General features: G+C 36.8%; 1 protein-coding gene across 1 annotated transcript; it reads left to right on the plus strand.

The window, feature by feature from the left end:
* Positions 1-418: 418 nt before the first annotated feature.
* Positions 419-27,823, plus strand: LOC112048266 (sterol regulatory element-binding protein cleavage-activating protein). The gene is made up of 22 exons (XM_052890655.1): positions 419-807; positions 1,595-1,710; positions 2,608-2,715; positions 3,341-3,449; positions 4,273-4,459; positions 5,398-5,543; positions 6,679-7,860; positions 10,613-10,821; positions 11,726-11,882; positions 12,392-12,485; positions 12,738-12,898; positions 13,639-13,721; positions 14,322-14,362; positions 14,518-14,645; positions 15,411-15,780; positions 16,538-16,724; positions 17,710-17,814; positions 18,810-18,919; positions 19,223-19,370; positions 20,009-20,154; positions 21,376-21,496; positions 22,442-27,823. The coding sequence occupies exons 1-22, from the start codon at positions 686-688 to the stop codon at positions 22,570-22,572; spliced, it is 4,161 nt and encodes a 1,386-aa protein (XP_052746615.1). The 5' UTR covers positions 419-685; the 3' UTR covers positions 22,573-27,823.
* Positions 27,824-27,953: the final 130 nt, after the last annotated feature.

The following is a 27,953-nucleotide window of genomic DNA, read 5'->3' on the forward strand; positions in this document are numbered from 1 at the left end:
TTAGTTTAATATCTAAATAGAATCTCTGTTGTCAATAAACTGGATTAAAAGCTTTTGTGTAGTCTTTTATTTTTATAAATATCCTCGATAACGAATTTAGGAAAACCGGTAATTTCTGAAATCGGTATATTAAAAAATCTTCAAAGAGTGTGTACACCACTATTCCTCTAACCGATTTTTGCTCAGCACTAGTTTTACACTCAGAAGAATTATAAAATTTGTATTATCATGTATTGATCTTAGATTTCATCCTAATACGGCAAATTATTTGACGAATAAATATTACTTGAGGACTGGCTAAAAGTACAAATTGCGAAGCCATAATTAAAAAAAAACATGACAAATGACATTGACAATTGTGACAAATGAGCAGAAGCTGTGGCTGTACTCGAGAATTTAAAAAATAAATTGAGATCAACAGAGAGCTGTCAAAATTGCGTGGTGGTGTTCGTGTGACTGATGTAATAATTTTAAGTGAATAGTGGACATAGCGGTATGCCCGTACATTATGCACGATACCCAAGTAATCTCTCATATTGCAAATGGACATGCAATCATATTCGCTACGTTAATAACCTAATTACGATCAAACATCGCCTGAACTTCGCGTTCGCGAGTGACGTTACTGAATGTGCAATGGGCTCATGAATTGCCTTTTCGTACCGCGCAGTTTGTAAGACTATTAATGATGGCAGGGTCCACTTTACCGGAAAGGGTAGCTCAAATCTACTACACATATGGCCTATTCTGTTCCTCCTACCCATACGTAGTTATAACTTTAGCCCTCTCCGTCGTACTGTTATGTTGGTGAGTAGTTCTATACTATTAAAGCTTTCTTATTGATAAATTATGTACAGTACGATTTTGTACATCAAATGGCTGTATGGAATAGCAAAGAGTTGCTTGATAGTTTTAAAAGTGTCTCATAGCCTGTACAGCAGGTATGTAAGCCTGATTACTTAAAGAAAATTAATGGTTTCATCCATGGAATTGAGGACAATGTCATTATAACAATTGCCTATCAGAAGCATATAAAAGATTCCTTTTATGAAGTTCTTATTGATGGAGAGTTAATGTGTCTGTATAATCAAGTTACCTGACTAACACATACACTCTCTGCTTTCTCTTCTTACTGATCATTTTGATGCTGAGATACCTGACAAGTAGGACTCACTGTGAGGGTGCCGGGTCCAGCATATAGCAGAGATTAACTCTAAGTATTGCTCGGGACTTGCGACCAACGGGTGTAGGGTTGATTCTGTTAACATTTTTAATATAATATGACCAATATTCCCATTCCCCTCCAACTACTCGGAAAAGACTGTGCTAGACATGGACAATAGACCAACTGGGCGGGATCAAACCATCACCCCTCATGATGAGTCGAACCGTTCTTACCGTTGAGCTATTGAGGCTTAAATAAAAGGTTTGGATACCCACACTCTGTAGAACTTTTTGCAATGTGTAAGAGTTAGATTACTGTCACATTGAGAGCTGGCATAACAATTAAGGTTCTGTTAGTAATTGTTATAGTCAATGATACCACAATCTTTAATTGTAAAGACGTCAAGTAATTTTAATGTTTTTTTTACAGCTATCCACTTTTAAATGTACCTTTACCAGGAAATATACCTACTGTTGTAAATATGCATCTAAGTAATCCGCAAAAGAACAGCGATTGTAGTGGAACCAATTGTCCCATTACTACAGGTATTTCATTGTGAATCTCTTCAATTATCTTATATTATAAGAGGTAAATTTTGAGTTTGATATTGCAGGGGGTAATCTCTGTATTTACTGAACTGGTGTTGAAAACTCTTACCAATAGAAAACAATGTTGTTTGTAAATGACATAGGCCATATAATATCCTGGTATTCCCACTGGAATGAGAACTATGCATTATAAGCATGAATTATTATCTTTATATCTAATTGAACTATGCTTCTACTTTCACATTACTAGTTAAGCATTAAAAAATTAACATTATCACTATAAGAATCCAATCATGATGGCCCATTGAGTAGTGACCCTGCTTTCATCATCTGCAGCTGTGGGCTTGATTCCCACAACTAGAAAATATTTGTGTGATGAGCAAGGATGTTTTAAATAGTCTGGGTGTATTTATACATTATGTATAAGTAGCCATATGTAGTGTATAAACATAGCATTGTCATCATATCAGCCAATGGATGTCCACTGCAGGACATAGGCCTTTTGTAGAGACTTTAAACATCACAATTCTGTGCCATATAAATGTATAGGAATATTATAATATCAGCTACCTATAATATCAGTACCCATAACCCAGGCCAATTTGTTTGGCCTGGGTTATGGGTTTAAAAACTTTGGGGCTAAGTAGTGATGTGTGTATTGTGTAAGTATATTTATTTATATTTATATTTTATTTTATTTCTAAGCTTTCCAACCAAGTCTAAGCATATCCCTACAAAGTGGGATACCTAGCCCTTTGGTGGGACTTTAAAAGAATGGTAGTGAAGTATGAAAGAAGCTTTAATTATATTATAACTGGTTTCTAAGACATGAAACTAATTGCTCTCTACTACTTATGTTTTGTATGGGATATAAAATGACAGAATTGTTTACAGAACCACTCTTGCAATTAGACCTTTTGCACAATGAGACACAAAAACTCCCATATGTATGGGTAAAGGACAAACCATTGCTCTACATTCATCAAATAATAATTAGAATTGGTAAAGTATGTTTTTTATTTTCTTTGAGTAGTACAATTAATTTTGTTTTTTTTATAATAACAACATTACTTTCCTTGCTTTTTTAACTTTTAAACCTATTAAATAATATATTAATTACAGTGAAGGTTGCTTTTATCACAGGAATCAAACCACTTTTAAGTAGATATTATTAAATTATCTAAATTTTGAATAAAACTACCTTGAAACTTTCTAGAACTATTCTTTTATTTATAATATAAGCCTATTCATTGTAATTTACCTACTATTTTAAAGCCATACTTGATGTGTACTGTTTACCAACAATCAAGTTAGAAATATGAAGGTAGAAAATGCATGCCATTTCATAAGTTATGTATTGTTTGTTTATAAAATGTTATCAAAATATATTAACTATTCCTAATTATTTGTATATTATATTTCATTAATTTATGACTAGTGATTTATACCCTCATTTCTAATTTGTTTGTTGGTAAACAGTACACATTGAGTATGGCTTTAATATAGTTTGGCAAAGAAAATAAGGAGTTATGAAGTATATATTATGCTCTAATGAAATAAGGCTGTGCTTGATCCTTATACATTGTATATTATGTTTCTGATTTCACATAGTAGCCTTGCGTTCTAGGTGTGTCTCCATGGAATAACAACCTTAAAATGTGGGATGCTTTTCGTGCCCCTCTCCAAGAGGTATTCAGATTGTTGGAAACTGTACGCAATCACCAGGATGCTGACACGTAAGTTAAATATCACATATTAAGTTTACTCATGTGTTAAGATAGTCTCCTCTTTTTATGACTTACCGTCAGGTGAGATTGCAGTCAAGGGCTCACTTGTAAAGAATAAAAAAAAGGAAAAGTAACAATATCCCAGAAGACTTACAACAACATGAAATTGTCCAAGAATCTATTACAATACACAATTATTTACTGAGGCTTTTTTTCTGTTTCTTTTCTTTTTTTCTCCTAATTGTCTTTTCTATAAGGACAAATAAAAAGATTATTCATTACAGCTTTTTTTGAGTTTTATGGAGACTAACAGAAGAAAAAACTCATTTTTATATGTCAGAAAAAATCTAAATAAAGTTATTGATAGATAAATAATTTTTTGGGTTAAAAAATATATTATACATGTATCAGAGATTTTTTTTTCATTCATTTAAAAACTTTTTAAACAAGTTCAATTTAAAAGTATAAGTATTGTCTTTCTAATTTTATTATGTACTCATAATTATGCATTGCGAATATGAATTTTATACATTATTATGATTCACAATTACATACAAATAGATTAATTAAATATATATTTTTTATAACTAGAATAACACAAATGTAATCATAAAAAGATATATATTTGCACATGCAAATGCGAAATTTATTATTTTAAATAATTTATGCATAACATAAGACAGCAATTGTTTGTTATTAAAACTTGAATAATTTTTCTTACGTCCATAATTACTGTTGCGTAATTGTCAGTCTGATATCAATCTACTTGCTTCTTTTTATAAGATTTCTGTTGATAAGCAGGAATCCTTTATTTTATGCAAATTGTTGACAGAAAGGAAACCCTATTGCAACACTGTTATCAAATTGAGGGAATCAAACGAAGAGATAGCAAGGCAAGTGTGGAGCGTGTGTTGCCAGAATACAGCTGTCTTATGCTGTCGCCGGCCAACCTCTGGCAACAAAATATACAATCATTTTCTTTGGATGCTAACATAGTCAACACTGTTTTCAATTATCAGGTTAGTATTCTAATTTTCAAATATTTTTACAAGAATAACCTATTCCTAATTTTACTTGGCGCAGGCTTCTTTTCTCCTATTAGAGTCAGAGATTTTGATTCCTATACATGTAGATGTAGATCCACTACGTAGCTTCATTGAAGGTTCGCGGAAGTTGCTGTTTGACTCTATAAAGATTGTTATCAAATGCTAATGATAATGGCATAACTTGTTTTTCCAGGCGTGGGAGTATCCCTCGGGTCGCCACTAAAAATAATTATTATTAGCCAAAGTAATTAACCATTATTATAAGGCCTGCATTGAGACCTCATGGTACATACATGGGCTGCACATGTTTACCACTGGGCAAATAAGGCACTTTATTATCTTTACTAATATTATAAAGAGGAAGAATTAGATTGTTTGTTTGAATTGAATGGACTCTGAAAGTAATGGACTGATTTGGATAAGACTTTCACCATTAGATTTCTACGTTATGCCTAAATAACATACCCTACATGTTAAATTAGAATTAAGATGTTTATCATTCACTGTTTGAGACATGTTTAATGTCCTAAAATGCATATAACCGAAAAGTTGGAGTTGCTTGACTCAGACCGGATTTGAACGTACGCCCTCCGAATGGAAGGCAGAGGTCATATCCACTATATCACTATCACAGATTATTAGGCTAATATAATGATAACAGCCGTTGAACGTCCACTGCTGGACATAGGCATTTTGTAGGGACTTCCATACATCACCATCCTTAACCTTCTGCATCCAGCGAATCTCTGACTCGCTTGATGTCGTCAGGCCACCGCTTTCTAGTGCAAGGCGGCCATTCCTTGGAACCCCAACGTGCATCAGCTCTTTGAACTATTTGCCCCGCCCATTGCCACTTCAGCTTCGGGACTCGTTGAACTATGTCGGCTAATGTAACATACATTATTACACAGAATCTTCAGAAAGGCAAAGTTTCCATAGCGGAAATGGCGTTTGGCATGCACCTGCGTGACACGGGCATTAAACGCTATCCGCTGCGAGCGCGGCCACGTGTATTGCAATATGCTGTCACTATATTTTACCGTCACGCGAACCAACGGTAAGTGACCTTCTGTCGTAATATACGAGTACCTATTAGCTTTCAAACGTAGATTCTAGTATGTACGAGACGTACAACAGAAACTTATAAATAAATAAATATTATAAAACAATACACACTTCACTATCTAACCCCAAAGTAAGCGTAGCTTGTGTTACGATAGCTGATTTTTCATATAAATTTATATACTACATATAAATACATACATATATAATGTAAAGTTACACCCAGACACTGGAAAACACCCATGCTCATCACACAAATATTTTCCCGTTGTAGGAATCGAACCCACGGCTGTGGATGCAGGTAGCAGGGTTACTACCCACGGTGCCACTCGTCTGTCTATTAATAATAAGTAATAAGAATATTAACGACAGGAATAAGATACTAAATATTTAGAATTGGTATTTTTTTAAATTCTCAATGCATAAAAGGGGTATAAGTTTAAGCATTATGTATATAGTCGTAACACTATAGTTCTTAAACTGTTAGAACGATTTGAATGCATTATTTTAATGTGAAATCTGGATTTTCAGTTCAAAGATATGTTTCATAAAAATTCGTTATCTCATAAACGGCTGCGCCGATTTTGAAAGTGGGGATGAATATTTGAATATTTTCAAGTATACCTGAATGGGGCAATCATAAAAGAGGTATATAAAAATCATGACGTGTACAGTACAAAACTGTAAAAGACAAGAAAATCAGACAAATTATCAAAATTTATGTCATGTAAAACCCAAATTATATTATAAATAAATAATTGATTTATTGAGCAAATAACATTTTTCATAGAAATATAGGTTGAAACATAAGAAAACTACTCAGTTGTCCTCATTTCGTAATTCTTCTATTGCTGATTGTCATGAGGATAATTGAATTATTTTTATGATCCATTCATCACAAAAGACATAAAAGTCTTTAGCGAATTGATGATTTCAAAAGGGTTTTCAGGAAACAATGTAGAAAATATAAACCTATACTATACTAATCTCAGGACCTCCCATTTCAAAACCAAAGCATTACTGACTACGCCAGAGTTTCCTTAAACTTATGTTAGCTAATGTATTTCCGTATGTATTTGTTTTTTTTTTAATTAGGAGCATTATTAATTTACTTCAATGCATCATTTCAGTTATATCAACTCACTGTCGAAAAAGCTAAGAGAGATTTACCCACTGTATCAAGATTCACCACAAGCACATTCAGAAGAGATGACTCTGGTATATTACCCTGGACAGTTCAACTACCATGAGCTCGTTCCTCTCATGATTGCCTTTGTTGGGTTATTTGTGTATGTATACTTCTCTGTGAGAAAAATAGAATACATTAAATCCAAACTTGGGCTCGCCGCGTCAGCAGTACTCACCGTAGCGGGAAGTCTTTCTATGTCCATGGGATTATGTTTTTACTTTGGATTCTCTTTGAGTTTACAAGGAAAAGAAATATTCCCATACCTGGTGATAATCGTTGGACTTGAAAACGTGCTGATACTGACGAAAAGTGTGACTTCAACTGATTCGCGATTAGACGTTAAAATAAGACTCGCTCAAGGCCTAAGCAAAGAGGGCTGGTCTATCACGAAAAATTTACTCACAGAAATCACCATACTTACAGTCGGCCTATTCACATTTGTGCCTTTCATTCAGGAATCATCGATATTTATGATAATTAGTCTGATTTCCGACTTCTTCATTCAAATGGCTTTTTTCGCTACAATACTTGGTATTGATGTGAGGCGAATGGAATTCTTTCCTGATCAAAATTCCAAATTTTATTTAAAGGATTATTTCACAGCAAACAATGCCTTCAACTGGCAATTCAATACAGCGTATTCAGACGAAACTAATACATCACCGCAAAGAATGACAAAGTCCAAATCGCATCCTCGATTGAATGGCTTGGCTCAAAATACTCCCACAGATGTTGTGGCTAAAAGAAACTCTAGCCCAGGTGGACCAGACCAGAGAGTACCGAAACGAATTAGACTGGTCAATATGTGGGCACGGACTAGATTCTTTCAAAGAGCATTTATGTTGTGGAGACTTGTGTGGATATCTATGATCGTATATAACTCTGGTGTGGTGGACTACTTTATCACACCCATAGAGAAGACAGATACTAGTGTGGAGAATCGTCCGAGTAACAATAGCGCCAGTGAATGGAATCAATCAGTGAATATGATCTACAACCACAGTGGACGACAACCCTTAGTGTTTTCACCATTATTAGAAACGACAGCATCTGATAAGTCATTCGTGGAGGCAAATGATACACTGCTACTGAAACATTCACCACATTATCGAACATCTTCGCGGTAAGCATTATCTGTACTAATCTATACTAATATTATAATATTATAAAGCTGAAGAGTTTGAACGTGCTAATCTCAGAAACTACTGGTCCGATTTCAAAAATTATTTCAGTGTTGGATAGCCCATTTATCGAGGCAGGCTATAGGCTATATATTATCACCATAATCTTACGGGAACGGTAACCACGCGGGTGCAACCGCGCAGCGTCAGCTAGTTTTATAATAAAGAAGAAATGTTTGTGATGTAGGGAGTAATCTCTGAACCGATTTAGAACATTGTTCTACTGATAGAAAGCAACGTTATTTGTGACTGTTAGTCCCCTAATTTGCAGCCGTTCTTCAGTTATTAATAGTATAACTAGACTTTCTTTTATATATACTTGTATATTCTTGTGTGTAACGCCATTCATATGACGACTGGAATAGATTGACCCTACTAATTTAGAAACCTTGAATCTTAGGAGAGCTACAAAAACTCATTATGCAATCAGATTAGTGATATATAATTATGTGCAAGACGTAAATTAATATTTTATTCATATGTACGATACGATTGTGTTAAATCTTATCTAGACATGAAATCAATTGTTAGTCATTAATCTATACATTTCAAGACTAGGTGATTCATCAATTCCCAGACTGATATCATTTTAGTAAGATATTTATAGTAATACAAACTTATGTAAGTTGTAAGATTATCGTTGGCTACTTCACTTCAAAATATGTCTCAATTTGAATGTACAAAATATGTAATGTCTTTATAATAATAATAATTATTATCATCATCAACATCATCAATGGACGTCCACTGCTGGACATAGGCCTCTTGCATGGACTTCCAAACAAAACAGTCTCGAGCCGCTAGCATCTAGCGGCTCCCTGTAACCTACTTGATATCCTCAGTTCACCCAGTCAGTCGCCATTCGAGCACCTTGGGACGCCAACGTTCATCGGCTCTTCGTACTATGTGCCCATCTCATTGCCACTTCTGCTTCGTGACTCGCAGAGACGGTTCTTCTGCGAATAATATTTACTATATATTTTTAAATTGTACTTGTGAAGCTATTCAAAAGGGTTAGGGAAGCTATATAATCATCATTCCTCATTATCAAATCTATTATATATTAACTTATATTAACAGCCCATTACAGGGCTTCCTTCCAGGAGGCCTTCCTCCGTATATTTGAATTTGAATGGAATATAGAATTTAGCCTCGCTGCTCCAAGGCGATTTTAGCCGAAAAATTTATTCCTCGTTTAACTATATAAAAGATTGTGTTCTTAGACTTGTTAAATCAATATTTATTTAGTGCAGTATAATCGACACCGATATTTATTTTACCAACTGAGTAAATAGCGTGTGTCCCTAATGTACTCGTACTATTATTACTGAATATTTACGCAAGGGCAGTTGATAATATAATCTATTATTCTAGTCGCCGAGTACTCGAAATTCGACTATAATTCAATTGAATTTAAAGTTTAAACGTTATCAAGGTTATCGTTAACGTAATTCTCAAACACTATATCTCTATAATTATAGTTTACGGTTATTTTTTTAGTCTATATTTCTCAACCAAAATATTCTTAAATGCATAAAAACTATTTTTTTTATGATAATTATAAACATATAACAACGACAGGATAATATGAAAAAATATGACATATTTTAAGCATTCAAAACAACGCCAATTTAGCGCGGTATAATAATGTGGACTATGACGTCACATATTTCAAGAACACTTTTATTACGTCACTTTTCGTACGGACCAATAGTCCGATTAAGGGACACTATTTAATAACTAAAATTTATAATTTAAACAGAATGAATTAAAACAAATTGTTGTGTGTATGAATACATACTAATTGGAAATACAAAGAATAATATATAAAATCACAAACATATTCCTTGTGTCCTGCCGAAAGGATGGCGGGGACAAGATATAGCTTAGCAACTTCGTTCGTAACACTCCCGATAGTCCGCGTGGGCTGGGGGCGTGTAGCGGTGAATAAAAAACCCACGACTGATGCACCTCACTTCACCGCACGTATAATTTCACACCCGCGCAGTCTTTCCCCCTGTCGCCCGCATATCATGGGAGTGTCATAAACGAACTTGCCAGACTATATAGACCGAGTTGAGCGGCAAAGTCTGGAGGAGGTCTATGTCTAAAGACAACCTGACTGCTCTGATCTATACTAATATTATAAAGAGGAAAACTTTGTTTGTATGTTTGTTTGTTTGATTGTAATGAATAGGCTCAAAAACTACTGGACCGATTTTAAAAATTCTTTCACCATTCGAAAGCTACATTTTCCACAAGTAACATAGGCTAAATTTTATTTTGGAAAAAATAGGGTTCCGTAAGATATTTGGGTTTTTCGGACACAAGGTGTAAAAAATCAACCAGAAAAGTAGGGTAGGGCTAGGTAGGAGTAGGGTAGTGGTAGGAGTAGGCTAGGGGTAGGATAGGGGTAGTTAAAAGTTTACATCGAATTTCACGCGGACGAAGTCGCGGGCGTCGGCTAGTGTAATATAAAATTAGTAATAGTATTAAGTATAATAAATAAATAAATATATAAATGGGCTATCTAACACTGAAATAATTTTTCAAATCGGACCAGTAGTTGCTAAGATTAGCGCGTTCAAACAAACAAACAATCAAACTCTTCAGCTTTATAATAGTAGTATATATTGGCAATCAGAGATTAAAAGCTATTTTCATTTTATTTATTATTTTATTCCTTGTTTACAGATTGTCGCCTTACCATTGGTCTTCGATCCTCTCGCAATACAACGAGTCAGTAGCGGGTCGATATGTGGTGGTACTGCCACCTGTGCTGATAAGTCACCGCGTTGGGCCCGAGCTGGCCACCGGGCTGCGTCATCCGGACGAACGGGATCCACCACCATTACGGTGGCAAGCACTTGCTGCTGCCCTGGATCCTATTGACATATTACCTGGTAAGTGAATTTAAAATAATTATAAAGACGTGAGATTTTATTTTTCTTATGAATATGCCCCGACGCTATCGAAGCTACTGGATTTTCACTAGCACCCACAACACCAATTATGAGAAAGTAAAAAGGTGATTTTCGGTAGAAGGTACTGCTAAGCGATTCAGTATTCAGGGCTTTTAGCCGTGCTATACAAGTCAATTATTTTTCTACAAACGAATTATTTGAAAACTAAAACATATCCAATTGATCCGATGTACAACTTGGCTACCAACCTCTAGCCATGTTACTTTTTTATGATTCTCGTTATAAACAAACACTAAAGTTTCGAAATGTATGAGAATGACATGACTAGTTATTCACTTTTTTTTTATTTTTATAGCTTGAAGTGTTAACGTTTGTAGAAAGAAATTCGTAGTGTAACATGTCTAAAGATATTTTGGAACGACGGAAAGACAAATGTCAAACCAGAAGTATGGGTAGAATCTTACCCTTATAACTCTTCCAGCGACTCGCTTAACGTGCCAGTCAACTTCGTGAAAAGTCGGGGTATTAGGGGTAGGTAGTACCAGTCAGTCTTTCCAATTGCCGGACGGTTACCACCCTACCGTCAAAGACGTACCGACAATCTATTTAGCGTTCCGGTACGGAGTATAGAAAAACCAAAAGGGGTGTAGATTTTCATCATCCTCCTAGCAAGTTAGCCTGCTACCATCTTAGATTGCATCATCACTTACCATCAGGTGAGATTGTAGTCAAGGGCTAACTGGTGATTAATAAAAAAGAGACACCGGTGCGAGAAATCTAGCTCTGCGCTGACCGACCCGCATGTAAAACGTGGTTTTCTTTGTTGATATAGGTCGAAAAAACAATGGGTAATCCAAATAGAATAATAACGATGCATTTTCAGAGTTCGAATTGATTGATTCAAAAAGTCAAGCTCACCAATGGGGGAAAGGATCAGAGCTTCCGATCTATCCCACGACCGCCATGGAAATACTCTTGCTAGCCATCCTCTGCACCATAAGCATCGCTGTCATTGGCTACATGATGGTAGTGCTTTACAGGTAAAAGGTTTTTTTATTTAAAAAAAATTTAACTGCATCATAGGTGTTAGCCTATTTAGCCTGGGCGACTATGCGTGAGACTCATGAGTGACTGGAAAGCGCCGGGACTGATACACTCAGGCCAAAACACTTCCAGAATTGGTCTCTAAGCCGAGGTCTGAGATTCAAAGGAGTTGCCCTTAGAGAGTTGTTCCGAACATTTTTTCTGCTTCTGCTTTCGGGCCCGATCAGGCGATGCTTCTGCGCTCGCCCTAACCCCCCGACGGTGATGCCGCTAAGGAGCGTACGGCACATACACAATCAGAAATCAATAATATATAGGTAGCTAGGTCCTGACTGACTGTCCTGAGGTTTTGAAATATTGAGTTTTCGTTTCTTGAGGCATTATCTGCAATGGAGCAGGGTGATAGGCTTAAGCTCCAAGCCCACTCTTTTGTATTAAGAAATGCCTGGCCCTGTACTGAGCTACTCAAATAGGTTAATAGTGACTATTAAATTGTTTTTTTCAGGTGTATCTGCTCCAAACACTATGCAGAATGGCGTGCTTCGTGGAACGAAGACAGTGAATACAAGAGGATTATAGAAAACCAACCCGCTGTTCAGGTGAATATACATCATCAATATCAGCCTATATTAATCGCCAATTACTGGGTCAGGCCTTTCTTCTTACATGACAGGGAATATAAGGGGCGGGGAGGGTAAATAAGAAAGAGACTCCGAGCAGAGTCCCGGACTTGTGACTAATGGGTGTAGGGTTAAGGACGTCCTTGACAGTTAACTAACATCATTTATAGACAATCTATTCCCGTAAGTCCGTTTGATTTTTGTCTGTCAATTGTCTTTTTTGTCTGTCAGTTGGTCATGGAAGCAGTGCCCTTAGTTGTGGCCGGTCACAGCCAAGAGGTCGAATGTTTGGTGACAGATGGCGAGAAGGTGGTCAGTTCGTGTCTTCAAGGCAATATCAAGGTGTGGGACTCTCTCAATGGTGAAATCATTACGAACATTGATCGTAGCGCGTGAGTATACCTTTATCATCAGCCAATGGACGTCCACTATATAGTATATAGACCTATATTATATAGGATACCAGCTGGTCAAGCTTCGCTTTGACATAAGTCAAAGGAAAGCTTGACCGGTTTCGCTTTCACTTATGTGCACTTCCTTCTTCCCTTCCCCTACCTTACAAGTTGGATCAAACTGCACACAGTGTGCAGATTTGACTGATTTATTAGTTTAGGAGTCCATCGAGGACAAACAATATTAAGATAAACTTCTTGTATGGATTTCCAAACAACGCAGTCTAGAGTCGCCAGCATCCAGCAGCTTCTATAACCCGCTTGATATCTTCGAACCACCTAGTGGGGGGTCGATCAACACTTTCTGGTGCGAGACTGCTATACCAGCCAATGGACCAACAACGTCCATTGGCTCTTCGAACTATCTCCCCGCCTATTACTCAATTAGTGATGACTCTCGACAGCAACTTATAGCCATGATTCAGCGAGATAGACTTTTAGTTCTTCAACAAGGTTATTTTAGTACATTTATTAAGAACAAAATATGCCAGTATACCTTATCATACTACAATTTCAGTACTTAGCAAGAGGTGTCATCATAGTCTAGTTCTAGTAGAGTATTTTGTGATGCAAAGTTCCAGACTAAAGGGCATAGTTGCCGGTTAAATTACCGGCTCATAGGTTTAACAGCTACACCTCAGAAACATTATACAACTATTGACAATGTTACTCATTCACAGGTATTTCAAACTTCAAATGGAATTGTTTGAAAAGATCACATCAAGAAGGAATTCAGATAGTGGACAACCACTCACAGTGCAAGGTCAGTTTTACTTTCTCTTGACATTTATTCTATGACAAGTTATTTATTATATGACAAGTTATTTATTCTATGACAAGTTATTTATTCTATGACAAGCTATTTAATCTACAACAAGTTATAATTTATTCTGTGACAAGTTATTTATTCTATGACAAGCCCTTGACTGAACTCACCTAATGTTAAGTGACGATGCAGTCTAAGATGAAAGACTTACATGGAAGAGGTGTAAGTTCTACTCTTGCTACTGCCGCTTTCTATGCGGCATCGTATCGGGATGCTAAATCGCTTGGCGGTACGACTTTGCCGTAAGGGTGGTAACTAGCGACGGTCTATACCTACCGCAGACCAGACCTTGAGTTAATTACTAGTAAATAGAAAATATTAAATCCTAAACTGACCCATATTGAGAATTGAACCCTGAATCGAAGGACCTCTCTGGTAGAACTGCATCACAACAACTGAGCCAGAGGTCGTCAATTAAATAAAAGTCATTTCATTTATAAATTGTTTATAATAATAATGTAATTTTAACATGATTTTTATACAAGTTCTACTTATTTGGCCAAAACCAGAATAGCTAATTTGTTTTTTTTATTCCAGCATGCAACTGTCCAGATTTAGCAGCTCAATCTATTTATAATGTAAGTAATTAAATGATTAAGACATCATAGCATTATACTTGTTAAATATATAATTTTTATACTTTACAAGTTAACGCTAAATCCACCGCTCATACCACTGAGAGGTCGTCAAAATATGTATCATATAAATTATTATTATAAATTATTCTTTACAGAATATTCCGAGACTTCGAAGAGGCTTAAGCAGTCACCTTAGCAATCTCCGGTTTCAGTCTAACAACAGAGATTCCTCATATCTCTCTCCTGAAGAAAACACTAGGTACCAATTTGCTAAGGCCTACAGGTAAATGTTTCTAACGTTTTTATTATATTAGTTTTCATAATTTTTAGCTTATGGAGGTGGGCTTCGAGTAATTATTTTTGCTATTAATATGAATAGAATCATTGTATTACAAGAAGTCTTTGGAGGCTGGATGTAAAGTTAAAATGAATGGTCTAGCGCGTTTGTGTGTATAACCTCAAGCATCAGGTCGTTTTGTTAAATAATAAACAATAGATTCTGTTTTGTATGCCGTTGAAATAGGTGTGAGAGAATTACCAGAAGAATATGTCTATTACTTGCTTAAATACCTTGGCCTCACTAAAACTGCAGCAATATTAGAACAAAGCTGCTCTAATAGTATCTTACCAAATTTGGCTAGGCGAGGAGGACAACGCGAGCGGAGAAGAGAAGTCAAGGACGTTCTTAACCCTGCACCCAACCGGCGGTCAAATGTTCCTTTAGTTTTACACACCAAAGCGGACGCAAAAGTACAAAATGCCTCAAGGATTTAGATTTGCCTTTGTACCTACATTGCTTTGTGCAATATTTTCCAGTACACTGAATAGTAGAGAATTAGTTTTCAAACAAGTTCTGCGCTAACTGGATTGTTTAGGATAATAGTCAATTCAATTAAGTACAATAAGGTTTTCTTGCGCAGTTAGAGGCCTCTATATGCTCCATGGAACTGATTTTGAAGTCCTCACAGTGTGCAGGCACAATTACCATAGAGCACACAGAGGTCTCTAATTCCATAACATTATTTATGATGATGTGATATTGTTACAGAGACCTCTATTACACTGACCAAAACGACATATACGAAGTTAGTGAAAACACAAGTACAGATATAGTTAATTCAAATGTAAGCAAACAAGATTTAAGTGCAACTATTGTTAAGGACAATACAAGTGATATGAGTGCAATCAAATTGAACACGTGTAGCAATTCATTAGGTAGCTTGAGAAATAGAGGTGGCAGTAAAATAAGTGCTAGAACTAATAGTTGTGATATGGAAAGTGCTACGAACTCCAATTGGCGCGCGCGTGCTATGTGTGAATCTCCTGTGTGGTGCATGGACTTTTGTAACAATCTCATCATTTTGGGCTGTTCCGATGGCAGACTGGAATTCTGGGAGGCGAACACTGGAAAATTAATTGTAAGTTCTTATGTATTATAGCCCCATGTCTTTTAATGATTCAGATGAATAAGCAGTCTCATTGTCAGTCAACATGATTCAAATGAAATTTATAGGGTCACAGTCACGGGGTCAGACTTTAACACAAGGAGGCTTCGACAACGTGTTTGCGTCTAATTGGGGGAATGATAATATTAATTACATTTAAAGAAATATGGTGAATATTCTTTTTACATGGACTTTTATAACAATATCTTTATTTTGGGGTGTTAAGATGACAAGCTGAAGTTTTGAGTGGAAAATTAATTGTAATTTCTTACGTATGTACAAATCGTTTAACAAGTAGGAGTGCCTCAATTTGAGGCATAGTTACGAGTTCAGTCTTTTCAATACCAGAAGGTCATGGCTTTTCTTTTTGGGAACTGTTGTAAGGCAAGACGTTACATTTAGCTGACACACCTACACTTAAATACATGACATGCGCTTTTTTGCCTGAGGACAGCTTCGCAACCGCCTTGAACCTCAGGTGAGTTCTGCCCCGACCAGAAGCCTCACTTTTCTGCCGGCATCGGAGCTGCAGCGTAGCGCTGTTCAGGCATCGCTTCTCCCGTTAGCTTGCATATGAGCCCCGGGATTTGCCAGGGTCTACGACATGGCTGATACAATAGGATCTAAGCGATTTATCCGCGTAGATCCTATTCCTGACAATTATTAGATGAAATTATCTCAGCTTTCGTTAACATCTTTAACAATTAAATAAATAAATAAATGTTTCCAGTGTGTGTGGTGGTTCTCCGAGAGACATTCAAGCGGTAAGGGCGTGACGCACGTGCGAGCGTTGTCAGGTGCGCGCAAGGTGTGCGCTGCGTCGCTCTCCGGACATCTCACGCTGCTACGGCTCGACGCGTACAACGCGCGGTCAGGCGCGCACGTCGACTGGCGGTTCAGCACTGCGCACCGGAGAAGTGAGAACATTTTCATAATTAACAATTCATAGCTAAGCACGGGTCTCCTTTCAGAATGAGTATGGTTAAGCTAGTAGTCTACCACGCTGGTCCAATGCGGATTTCCAACCTTCACACACATAGAGAGAAAATTCTCAGGTATGTTTCCTCACAACGTTTTCCTTCAGCGTTTGAGACACGTGATATTTATTTTTTTTATTTGCACTTAACTGAAAAGTTGGAGGTCCATGCTCCAGACCGGATTCAAACCTACGCTCTCCGAATCGAAAGAAGAAGGCATATGCTCTGGGTTATCACAGCAGCTATATTTTACCTTTCCTGATTTACATATTTCATGATTGCCGATGTTTGGCACCAGTCATCACCAGCTCCTCAATGCCAACGGCATGGACGCTATTTACACGTTGCCGAGTGCGTTATTCTGTTATCGAAAGATAAGACGTGGAGGTAGAAGTGTCGACTATTACCTTTGGCTTGACGTTCTTTATTCAAAATATGTACAAAAGCAAGTGAAGTAAAAAATTTGGCAGGCTCAGAGCAATGGTGGATGTTATAAAAATCTATAAACCGTAACTAATAGCTGTAAGAACAAAATTTAAATGTTCTTAATTTTATAGTAAACACTTCCGTTCGCTGCGAACGCATGACCGATAATAAGCTGCTCGTCAACGTGTAAATATGTCGTAAGCGCTTGCCGCCAGCTTTCTTTGATCTGTAAAATCGACTTTAAACCGAGTCGGCTAGCCAAACCAAACACCCTAGTTTACATTTTAGAATTTACTCTAGTTAAATACTATTATTGGCCGACGCTTGTCAAGACTTGCTGAGCATGTAAATGTTGCATGATACTATCAAAACTTCCGTTACACTTGACACTGACTCAATTGCTCGCCGCGTGGTGACAATAAACCAAAAAGAAGAGAACACTAATATCTATCGGACGCTCATATAAATCAATCAAATGATATGTTTGTTTTATCCTTAGCTCATAAAAGGACTGGTTCAGCGGAATCGTTGGGAAGCACTCACGGCATAGATGATCACAGAGGACGCATGAGCTTCTCTTACGATGCGGATAGCGACAGTGATGGTAATTACTTAAATTGTTTACTTTTATTTACGCTTGTCTTAAAGATTTACTTGGAGCTTCTGGATACTAGTGGCTTGATATTGTAGTTTTTGGAAGTCCGTAAGAGGCCTATGTCCAGCAGTTAACAACCATCGGCTGATGACGATAACGAAACACAGACCTCGGGAAGGAAACCCTAGCTACAGTAAAGTTCAGCTTCTCACGATATGCAGAGTCTTTTGTGTCGCGAGTGTCGCAGATGTAATCTGACCCACGCCTAGACAAGAAATTCCAGGACGTTCCTCGAAGTCTTTTTCCGAGTGGAGTATGGGAAAGACTAGGAGATTGCTAAGGCTGCTGACTCCGTCAGCCTTAACAACCTATCTCCTTGTCTCTGTAGAGTATAGGTAGTAAATAGTCTCTTCTAGATTTAGAATTGTTTCAGCACAAGATGCATAGCATCTACTAGCTGTCCAGGAAATACGAAGCACTCTCCAGCACCACATCTCGAAAGCGTTTATGCTATGTCAATATGCTGTTTTAATGGTGGAGTTTACCTAAAATGTACACCACGATTTATGTCGAGACGAGTCAAAGACAAGTCAATGCGACAAGTAAAGGATCAATAACGGCGGAACCAAAAACACCACAAAGGATAGTGTGATGTCGTATTATACGTGGCCTACTTGTCTCAACTGTATACGAGAATATTTGAAAAAAAAAATGTGTACAGTCAAGAAGCGTATTCGTGTTTGTAGAAGTATTCCTGTCATCCTGTCATTATGTCATCATGTCATGTCTTTGTCTTTTTACCATGCGACAATGACATATCTCGTTTAGAGACAAATTCACTGCCGATCAAAAGCGGCATAGTTAAATATTGCTCTATAAAGAGATCGATCGATTCTGCTGCTGTTAGTTTACGTTTTTCTTTCCATGGTCTTGAGATATGGTGTGAATCTTGAGGCTAAAGAAGATCTACAATTTCTATAACTCATGTAATAATAACGTTGCAGAAGTGGTGTGCGTTCCCACCGCACACTGTCGACCACACCAGCAGCCAATAACAGAGATGCACTCGGACGGCGGTCGCATCCTTACCGGCGGACAGGATCATGTACTAAAAGTAAGGTTCTTTATAAAATACGTCCTACCTTAAGCTTACAGTAAGGTCATCATAATCGGCTCCCTGCCCTTGATGTCAACTGTCCACCTAGTTGGAAAGCGATAGTACCGAATTGCAAATATCCCTCTGCATTTCTGCGTGAACGGTGTGTATGTGTTGTGTACTATGTATGCGACAGATCCTATGATGCAGCTATGCCTCTGCGTTAGGTTCAACGCAAAAAATTCGTGCCAGCATTTATACCCTGGTTAAAAACTTTCGCCTCTGTCCAACTGTGGATGATGTTGATAATACATGTTTCAGGTGTTCTCAAGCGCTGAACTAACTCCACTGTTCACGCTGCACGGACATTGCGGGCCCATCACATCTTGCTTCATTGATCACGCCACGCCGACCATAGCGGGCAGCGGGTCACAGGACGGACTCCTATGCGTCTGGGACCTACACACAGGTGCACTTCTCTATACATATACAAGCATATTATTACGCCTCATTCTCATAGGTATAGGCACGTCCATCCACTTGCTACGATCTTTGATTATTATCTTCTCGCTTCTTCCATTCACACCAATCCTTTCATAATAGTTCGTCGGTTTAATCTAGACATATCCGCATCGTAACTATCGGGCGCATCGCATCAAACGGATTTTTAATTTTACGGTAGATAAAATCCGTTCCGTACGATGCGGATCAATGGACGCCTACCATTAGGATGCTCTTGACTATTTTGACGTGATTTTGACTAGACTAAGGAATGCTAAGGAGGCTGTCTATTTGTCTATTACTTTCTCTGTCGATGACTGTCAGATATAGGCTACAAACCACCAGATCGTTCATACCTATACAACTTCGTATAATAAAACTATTTTATTTTTAAGAATAAAACTATATCCAGATTTCTTACTTGATACTTCTTTGACTTCTCGTTGGGCCGGGAACTGTAAATTTGTTCCCGAACCGATCCGTATATATACAAAAAATTTTGTTTTTCGGGGCTGATTTTTAACCCCAATCAAAAAGCTATAAAAATTAGATCACCACTATAGACCCCTAACATTTCTATGTTGTAATTTATAACTTTGTACGCAGGTGCGTGCGTGTACAGTATGCAGGCACACGACGGCGCGGTGACGTCACTAGCGTACACCGCCTCGTACGTGGTGTCAGCCGGTGCCGACGAGCGGCTGTGCATCTGGGACCGCTTCCAAGGACACATGCTCAACTCTATACACATCGTGAGTTGCTAGCTGATAATGTAGCTTTCCATTGGTGAAAATTTTAACAAAATCACTCATTCATCATTCTACACGACATCGTACTAGAACGCGAAATCGCTTGGCGATGTCTTTGCCGTGGCAACTAGCCGGGTGGTAACTAACCACGGCTGAAGCCTCTCACCAGCCAGACTGGACCAATCGTCGGGGATCGAACCCAGGGCCTCCGCCCTGTAAATCTACCCCGCATACCACTGCACCACATTTTAAACACATTACAGAATATATTGCTTGTTATTAAAGTATTCAGTTAGTTAATTGATTGATTTTTATTTCTAGTTTACCTACACGTGATTTTATATTCAACCATTAATTAATTGTGGCTAATAAGTAATTATTAGTCACAATTAATTAATCACATCATATACTGATGAATGAATCAATTTCTATAGAAAATACTAAATTGTAACTAACATGATTTAAATTGTTATGTTGTGAATATTATTTTAATTAACGCCGATAACTGCAAAAAACCTTAGATTATTATTGTTGAGAAGTAATTTATTTTTTAGTCTGAATCTAACTATAAATTTTACCTGTTTGTGTTTCAAGTTGAAGCAAACTTTTGATGGTTATTTCATTTTACAAGATTAGCGTAAAAAGTTTACTTTTAAAATTTAAGAACATCTCTTGTCAAACACGTCAAATATTTGTCTGTGAGTGGTTGATAAACTACGGCTTCTCCGTGAACGGGTTTCGATGCCACACCTAAACTCTAAATCATTTAACAACGAATTTTCTGGTGTACTGAAGTTGTTGATTTACAAATACAAACGCGTTTGTGCTGTATACTTACTATATCCCAAAAACACCCGTCTTCTGAAAATCGAACAGCTACTCGTATAACTAACTCGACTTGGGTTTTATATAATGGCACAGAAAATCATCGTTATCAATATCAGCTGATGGACATTCAATACTTAATGTATGCCTCTTTTAGGGACTTTTTAAACAAGTTTTGGGCTACTATCTGTAACCCAATTGATATCCTCGATCCACCAAGACGGGGGAAGCATTACGGTTTCCAGTGCATGGTCGCCATTCCAGCACCATGGGACTCCAATAACCATCGGCTCTTCAAACTATGTGCCCTGTTTGCCTCTTCAGCTTAGAACTCGTTGAGCCACGTCGGTAAATAGAACTTATCGTAAAGATTATAATATTGGCAATTTTGTTCCCTAGGGCCTGAACTACATGAGCCGAATGCTACCTCTAACACATACGCTGCTCGTGATGGGCGACAGGAGCGGACTCACTGCGTACGACCTCAGCAGCGGTGACGTCATCCGACGAGTGCTTTTTGGTAAGATACATTTACATTTCCTACATTTAGCTTATATGGCTTGTCTGGGTATTTCATGGGTGCAGACTGCAACCTGCTCTTTTAAAGTTAGATCATTATGAATTTTTCGAATGTTTGCCACAAAGGTAAGTGACTGGTAACTTGAGCTGACAATCAACATCATCATCATCATATCAGCCGATGGACGTCCACTGCAGGACATAGGCCTTTTGTAGGGACTTCCAAACATCACGATACCGAGCCATCTGCATCCTGCGAATCCCTGCGACTCGCTTGATGTCTTCAGTCCACCTGGTGGGGGGGTCGACACTGCGCTTACTAGTGCGGGGTCGCCATTCCAGCACTTTGGGACCCCAACGTCCATCGGCTCTTCGACCTATGTGCCCCGCCCATTGCCACTTCAGCTTCGCAACTCGTTGGGTTGCTGGTAGCTAACAATATTTCAGCTTTTATAAAATGAGAAAGATCTATCTATCAAAAGCTCACGTCACATTCTATTTTAGTATAGGACTTTTGCTAATCAGCATTGATGTGTTTTGGACTCTTCCAAAGCGTTTTGGATCTTCGTTACTGTGAATAGTTACACGAAGTGAATGGTTTTTCAAACTCCGTTTGTTACTAATGGCTATGATTAAATGGTAAAGTAAAAGTCAAAGTCGAAATTCATTTATTTCAATTAGGCTTAGTTCACAAGCACTTTCTAAAAGTCAGGTAATAGTATTATTAGATAATGGCGGTAACAATCACGAGGGTTTAAAAAGCTTGTTGTTATCTTCGCCAGCCAACTCAGCCAGCCAGCCATTAATGCTGCCATATGCGTAAGAGAAAGGGAAGCCAGTCAGAGTGGCGCCGTAACGCGTTACGTTACGAAGCGGTTGATCTTCCCATAAGAAGTTATCACTTCATTAATAGTTAGTTAAAATAATAGTTACATATTTGTTTCAGGCCAGAGCGACGGCTGTATATTCGTCCGGCAAATATTACCGCTAAAAGACGCTATAGTGTGCGACTACGCTAATCAACTCCGTATAGTGCGCTTCCCTTTTGTATCCAAGTTCGATATGAAGAACGAATAACACAATCACAAATTTATTAACGGGCTTAAGGTTTTATAAATTAACAGTGTTTACGGACTTTTAATCGTGTATATGTGTATTTTACATACATGGTTTTAAGTATACGATTTATTTCCGATTGTATTATCGAAGATAAAAATGTTTCTCATTGTATAAATTTAGTTTACTTCTTTTTTTGTAAGTGCATTATTATGTTAAGAATACGCAGTATCACAAAGAGTAAGTTATTTTGTTAATACGTACACAACACACACACACACGCACACACACCCACACGCACGCACGTACACACGCACTCACACACACACACACGTACATTTCACATTAACGAGCGCACGTTTACACACGCACACACACGTACGCACACATATACACACACACACGTACATTTCACATTAACGAGCGCACGTTTGCACACTATATCCATGCGCTGTATTTACACACAAACGTAGACAGAGAAATATATAGACAAATATCATCCATCGCATTATTTTAAAAACATACATACAAGTCGGTTAAAAATAAGAGACTTACGTGTTTTAAAAAATGATACAGGGCTATTGTGTATTTGGTGTCATGACGCGTGTCGTTTTTAAGCACATCAATGTGACAAACAAGTTTTACAATAGTCAATTAGTGATACATTTTATTTTACTTTTATTTAAGAAAAATGTAAACAAAATATGTAGTTTGTGTAGCTTCAATAATATCAGTGGAAAAGTATATTTTTCTATTTTATTGTCTATTTCTTTCTATGTCTATGTTACATGTTACATAGACCTTTGGTCTAATATTTCATTTTTATTTTATATATTAGTATTGTTTGACATCACATGACAACACAGTAATTTTGTTTAATTTATAACTGTGTGATATAACATACTCTATACTTTTGACATTATTAATTTATTGCTTATCTATAGTTTGTTTCCTTTTTTATGATGTATTATTTTTTCTCATTTAAGTTGTTTCTTTTTGTATTGTTATGTTTTTTTTTTGTAGTAAAAATGTAAGAATGAACTCTGTGATGTATTATTATTAGCTAACGAAAGTATGTTCACGAGAATTCAATCCTAACGTAAAGCATAATATAGATTCATCTTTTTCTATATATATATTGAACCTATAGTTCACAACCAAAATATTATTATATACTGAAAAATCGGTGTAACTTAGGTAAATTAGTCAGTCTACTCGTATATCTACTAATTACCTCCTAGTAGTTTACAACCCTTCTGTGAGTTCTAATCATGACTTCGGTCATGCACTGTGTAATAAACCATGCAGACTCAATAGCATGTGAAAGGGCCGGACTCAATGTTGAAAGTGCTTACATACTAATGTGGAGCCCACTTCTAGTACAGAATTACCCCCTTTGTTTCAAGAGAGGAATGGAGGAAGTTTAGTTGTGGAAAGAGGAATTATCACCATTAATTATTATCAGTCTATTTGAATGGTCTAGTACAGAGCTAACTTTCTCACCTTATCGGAGAGGGGATTAGACGCTTCTACCGACCATGTTGTTTTAACGCAAGTTGGCGGACATAGGGTTCATAGTTTATGATTCTGTCATCGGATGTAACTTATAAAGATGAGGATTAACAGCTTATCGTGCTCTCCAAGCACGGGGGTGTATCGGCTCTAATTTTCAAATTTCGGAGTCCTACTGAGAATTTCTTGGAACAAATGAAAGTACAAAAGTTTTATAGCCTGACTTGGTAGGTCGTAGGACACAAAACCTCATAATTCCGTCACATGAGGCCGCAATTAAACAGATTAGTCCAATTATATTCCAAGAGTAGTTTATGACATGTTAAACAAATAAGGCTAGTATTAGAAAAATACTAGTGTGCTTTAGAACCAGTCCACACGGCGCGTTACTACGACGCAATCGTAACGTTCTATCGCCGCAACGGTGACGCACAGTTGCGGCAAGCATTTTCAGCTTGCATGTATCCTCCATATAAACGCAACTGCAACCCCTGCCCGCTTCGTCTCGGGTGTTGCAGCTCAGTCGTGTGAGCGTTGCGTCGACGCAGCGAATCGTGTGAACAATGATTATTATTATGCAAAATGAAGGAGCGTCGTCAGCGCTGCGTCGATGCAACGCTGACGCAACGCGCCGTATGGACTACCTCTTAGACTACACGACTGAAGTAAAAGTTTTTTAATTGTAGACTACTACCTACTACTACTCTACATTACACTGAACATAGTTATTGTAATAAAGGCAAGAAATCAGTTAAAAGTATTTATTTTTTGGCTTTCATTCAAAAGATGCACTTTTTTTTAGAGAAAGAGGCACTTACTAGGTTTTGAAATTGCTTTACCGTTTTAAGGCATGACAAAATATCACACACTACCTGGTAATACCCGACCAAGGGACTATATACCAGATCTAGGGTCTATGTATCTGATGAATGAAATAATACCTATCTACAATTCTCTAAAGAAAACGGTCAATATTGTTGCATTTTCTATAAAAGATCTATCAGGTCAGGTATAAGCCGAAAAGGTTCGTTTTGGGTTACTTCTATACCTGTCTAGACCCTTCGCTTTTATAACAAAACGTGTAGAACAGTTTTCTGTTTAAAATAGCGTATGTGACACGATTAGGTAGATACACGATATTATAATATATAAATATACGATACTACTGTTCTCTAACTACACTTTATCAAATAGCAACGGTAGACTTCTTGAGTGTCTTATCAACTTTATAATGAAAAAAAAATTTACAATACTCTTATTAATAGTGTACTAAGTACTTACAGAATATATTTTACCATAAATAATAATTGTTGTTTGTTACAGTAAAATAACATTAAATTAACATTTTTTATAGAATTTCTAAATACCTATACAATTTTATAATTTAGGCCCAAACTTTTGTTTGCTTCCATCAGAAAAAAACGTAAATAAACTAATGTTTTCCATACTTCTTGTCGATGACTGTACCGCTCTGAAATACTTGGAAATAAATGTACACTACATTATAATTTCAAGTTACATGTAAAATTTAAAAAACACAGTCATGCGTATGTGTGGGTTTTAGAGAAATCTATGGAGCAATTTAAATAAAATCCAACAATTGTTAAAACAATATTGTTTGAAATTCGAAAACATCGACACGTATTACCAAACATCTATTCGATTGCGAAGTTTTACAATCTCTCTAATCTTATTTGTTGGTTCGTAGCTGTGTTTGACTTGCGCGAGAATACATGGCTGCTACTATAACTACTATTGAACTAAATTGATAGAGTAATTATGTATTGATTAGTTGGTCTAAATTGATCCACATCACTCAATCCTTCTCAATATGGTGTGACATGGAAAAACTTTGGTGATTTTTGTGCATTCACCGAACTTATGTTTGTGTTAAGTACATAATATTTAATACAAGTTTAAAATCCGTTAGTTAATTATGTTTTCTGAGAATAGAAAATAGAGGTAATGTCTGATGGGTCCAAGTTACCCAACTTATCCGTATCTTAATAAGGGTTTAACAATACAAAGATGCGTCACGTGCAAAAAATAATGTGATTTAGGTCATTATATACCTATTTAAGCTACCTGAGTTGAGGTTCTTGACAAGGTTACTTACATACTGGTATTCATTGAGTAGGTAGACCGGTAGGTAGAGATTTTTGCTGTGCGATGCGTATCTTCTTCGTCCTAAGTTTTTTTTCTTTGTTTAGCTATCATCACAATTTTTTCTGTCTACAAGACCCTAACTTGCTTATGAATTCCAAAATCAGAGAAACAAGGTGTCCACGTTGGTGTCCACTATGTAATAATGAAGATAATGTCGACTTAACATAGGTACACAAACAATATATCTAAGTACGTAATAATATATTTAAATAAAAAAAAATATATACCTATGTAGTGTATTACATAATGTAGGCTACCATATTTCTACATTCAACATATACTATTCGGAAAAAAAATTATTAGAAACTCTCTTGTTTTGATTATAATTATTATTCGAAACAAGAGAGTGCCTAGTACATTCAGAAAATTCAGTCGAATTGCCTACATATTACTTCATTTAGTACATAATACCGGTAAAATAATACAGTAATAAATAATAAATAATTTATATATTATATAAATTATTTATTATTAACATATAGATATTTGTTATGCAATCAATTGATTATTATTATTACGGTGAGTGCGCTGCGCGTATTGAGCGTAGCAAGCTAATGGAATCTAAGATTGAATCACGGGTGAAGCGAGGAGTTTAAAAAATAATCTTGAGCGTCGTGAGGTATTCAAGGGGATGTCAAATGGATGCCTTGATTTGACTTTCGTTTTAAAATATTCCTTGTTACAGAAGTACCTATTCGTAGATACTCGTAATCATACCAAATATGTGTTAAATGTGGTGTGCCTTGAATAATCACGTAAAAGTAATCGCGTTTTCAACTGAGACGGGCTACGGCTATTATATACAGCCAGATTTATTGGCTTTCTACAAACTACAAGTCCGAGCCTCCCATTTATGAAAGAGATATTTTGGAGCTTAAAAACCCACTACTTTTTAAGCTCCATAATCACTCTTTCATAAGTGGGAGGCTCCACCACTCAGCTCCAATGCGGACTAGCGGGCGGATTCGGACGAAGAAATTAAATTATTTATGTATTCACTACTACGTTAATATCGCGCTGGCCGCTGACTATGAGTTGATAGGTGCCTATCTAGCTCTTATTTTAAAATTATATTTTTATAGCAAATAAATATGTGAAAGGTATTCCCTTCCATCTTAAGGAAAAATCTCAAGACATAAATAACGCTGAAAACAAATTACGAGAAAATTATTATACAATAATAATTACGATATACTGCGATCACAATTAGCTACCTACCGTAAAATTACAGACTAATGTGGAAAGCCAAATCGGCAAAATGACTTTTGGTGCTTAATTGGTTCGACCTGAGAATTGAACCTAGAACTATTCGGACATTAAACATCCGTCAAAAAATTGTCGTGATCGAGATAGTGAAACATACCTATCTAATAATTTTAGCATAATATATTTAAAAAGCTTACAGACACCGTAATATTATACCTAATCGTTACGTAAATTTTAAGCTACGGCGATTTTTTTTTTAACTTTAATACATAATAACTTTCGTCTTGTTTTTTTATTTGTTGTCAAGTCTATTGTAGAAATGTGAACATCTCTAATAACAGCTGTTCTGTTAATATATGGATATTTTGAATAAATGTTTTGTTGATAATATGTTTTTAATTCCATTTACATTTACCTTTAAGTACATGCTTGTTAATTCTCTGCGTATTTGAAGTCTGCCAATCAGCGTTGGGCTAGCGTGGTGGACTGTTCCTCTCTCATTCTGATAGGAGACTCGT

This window comes from Bicyclus anynana, chromosome Z (assembly GCF_947172395.1).
Source record: "Bicyclus anynana chromosome Z, ilBicAnyn1.1, whole genome shotgun sequence".
Lineage (NCBI taxonomy): Eukaryota > Metazoa > Arthropoda > Insecta > Lepidoptera > Nymphalidae > Bicyclus > Bicyclus anynana.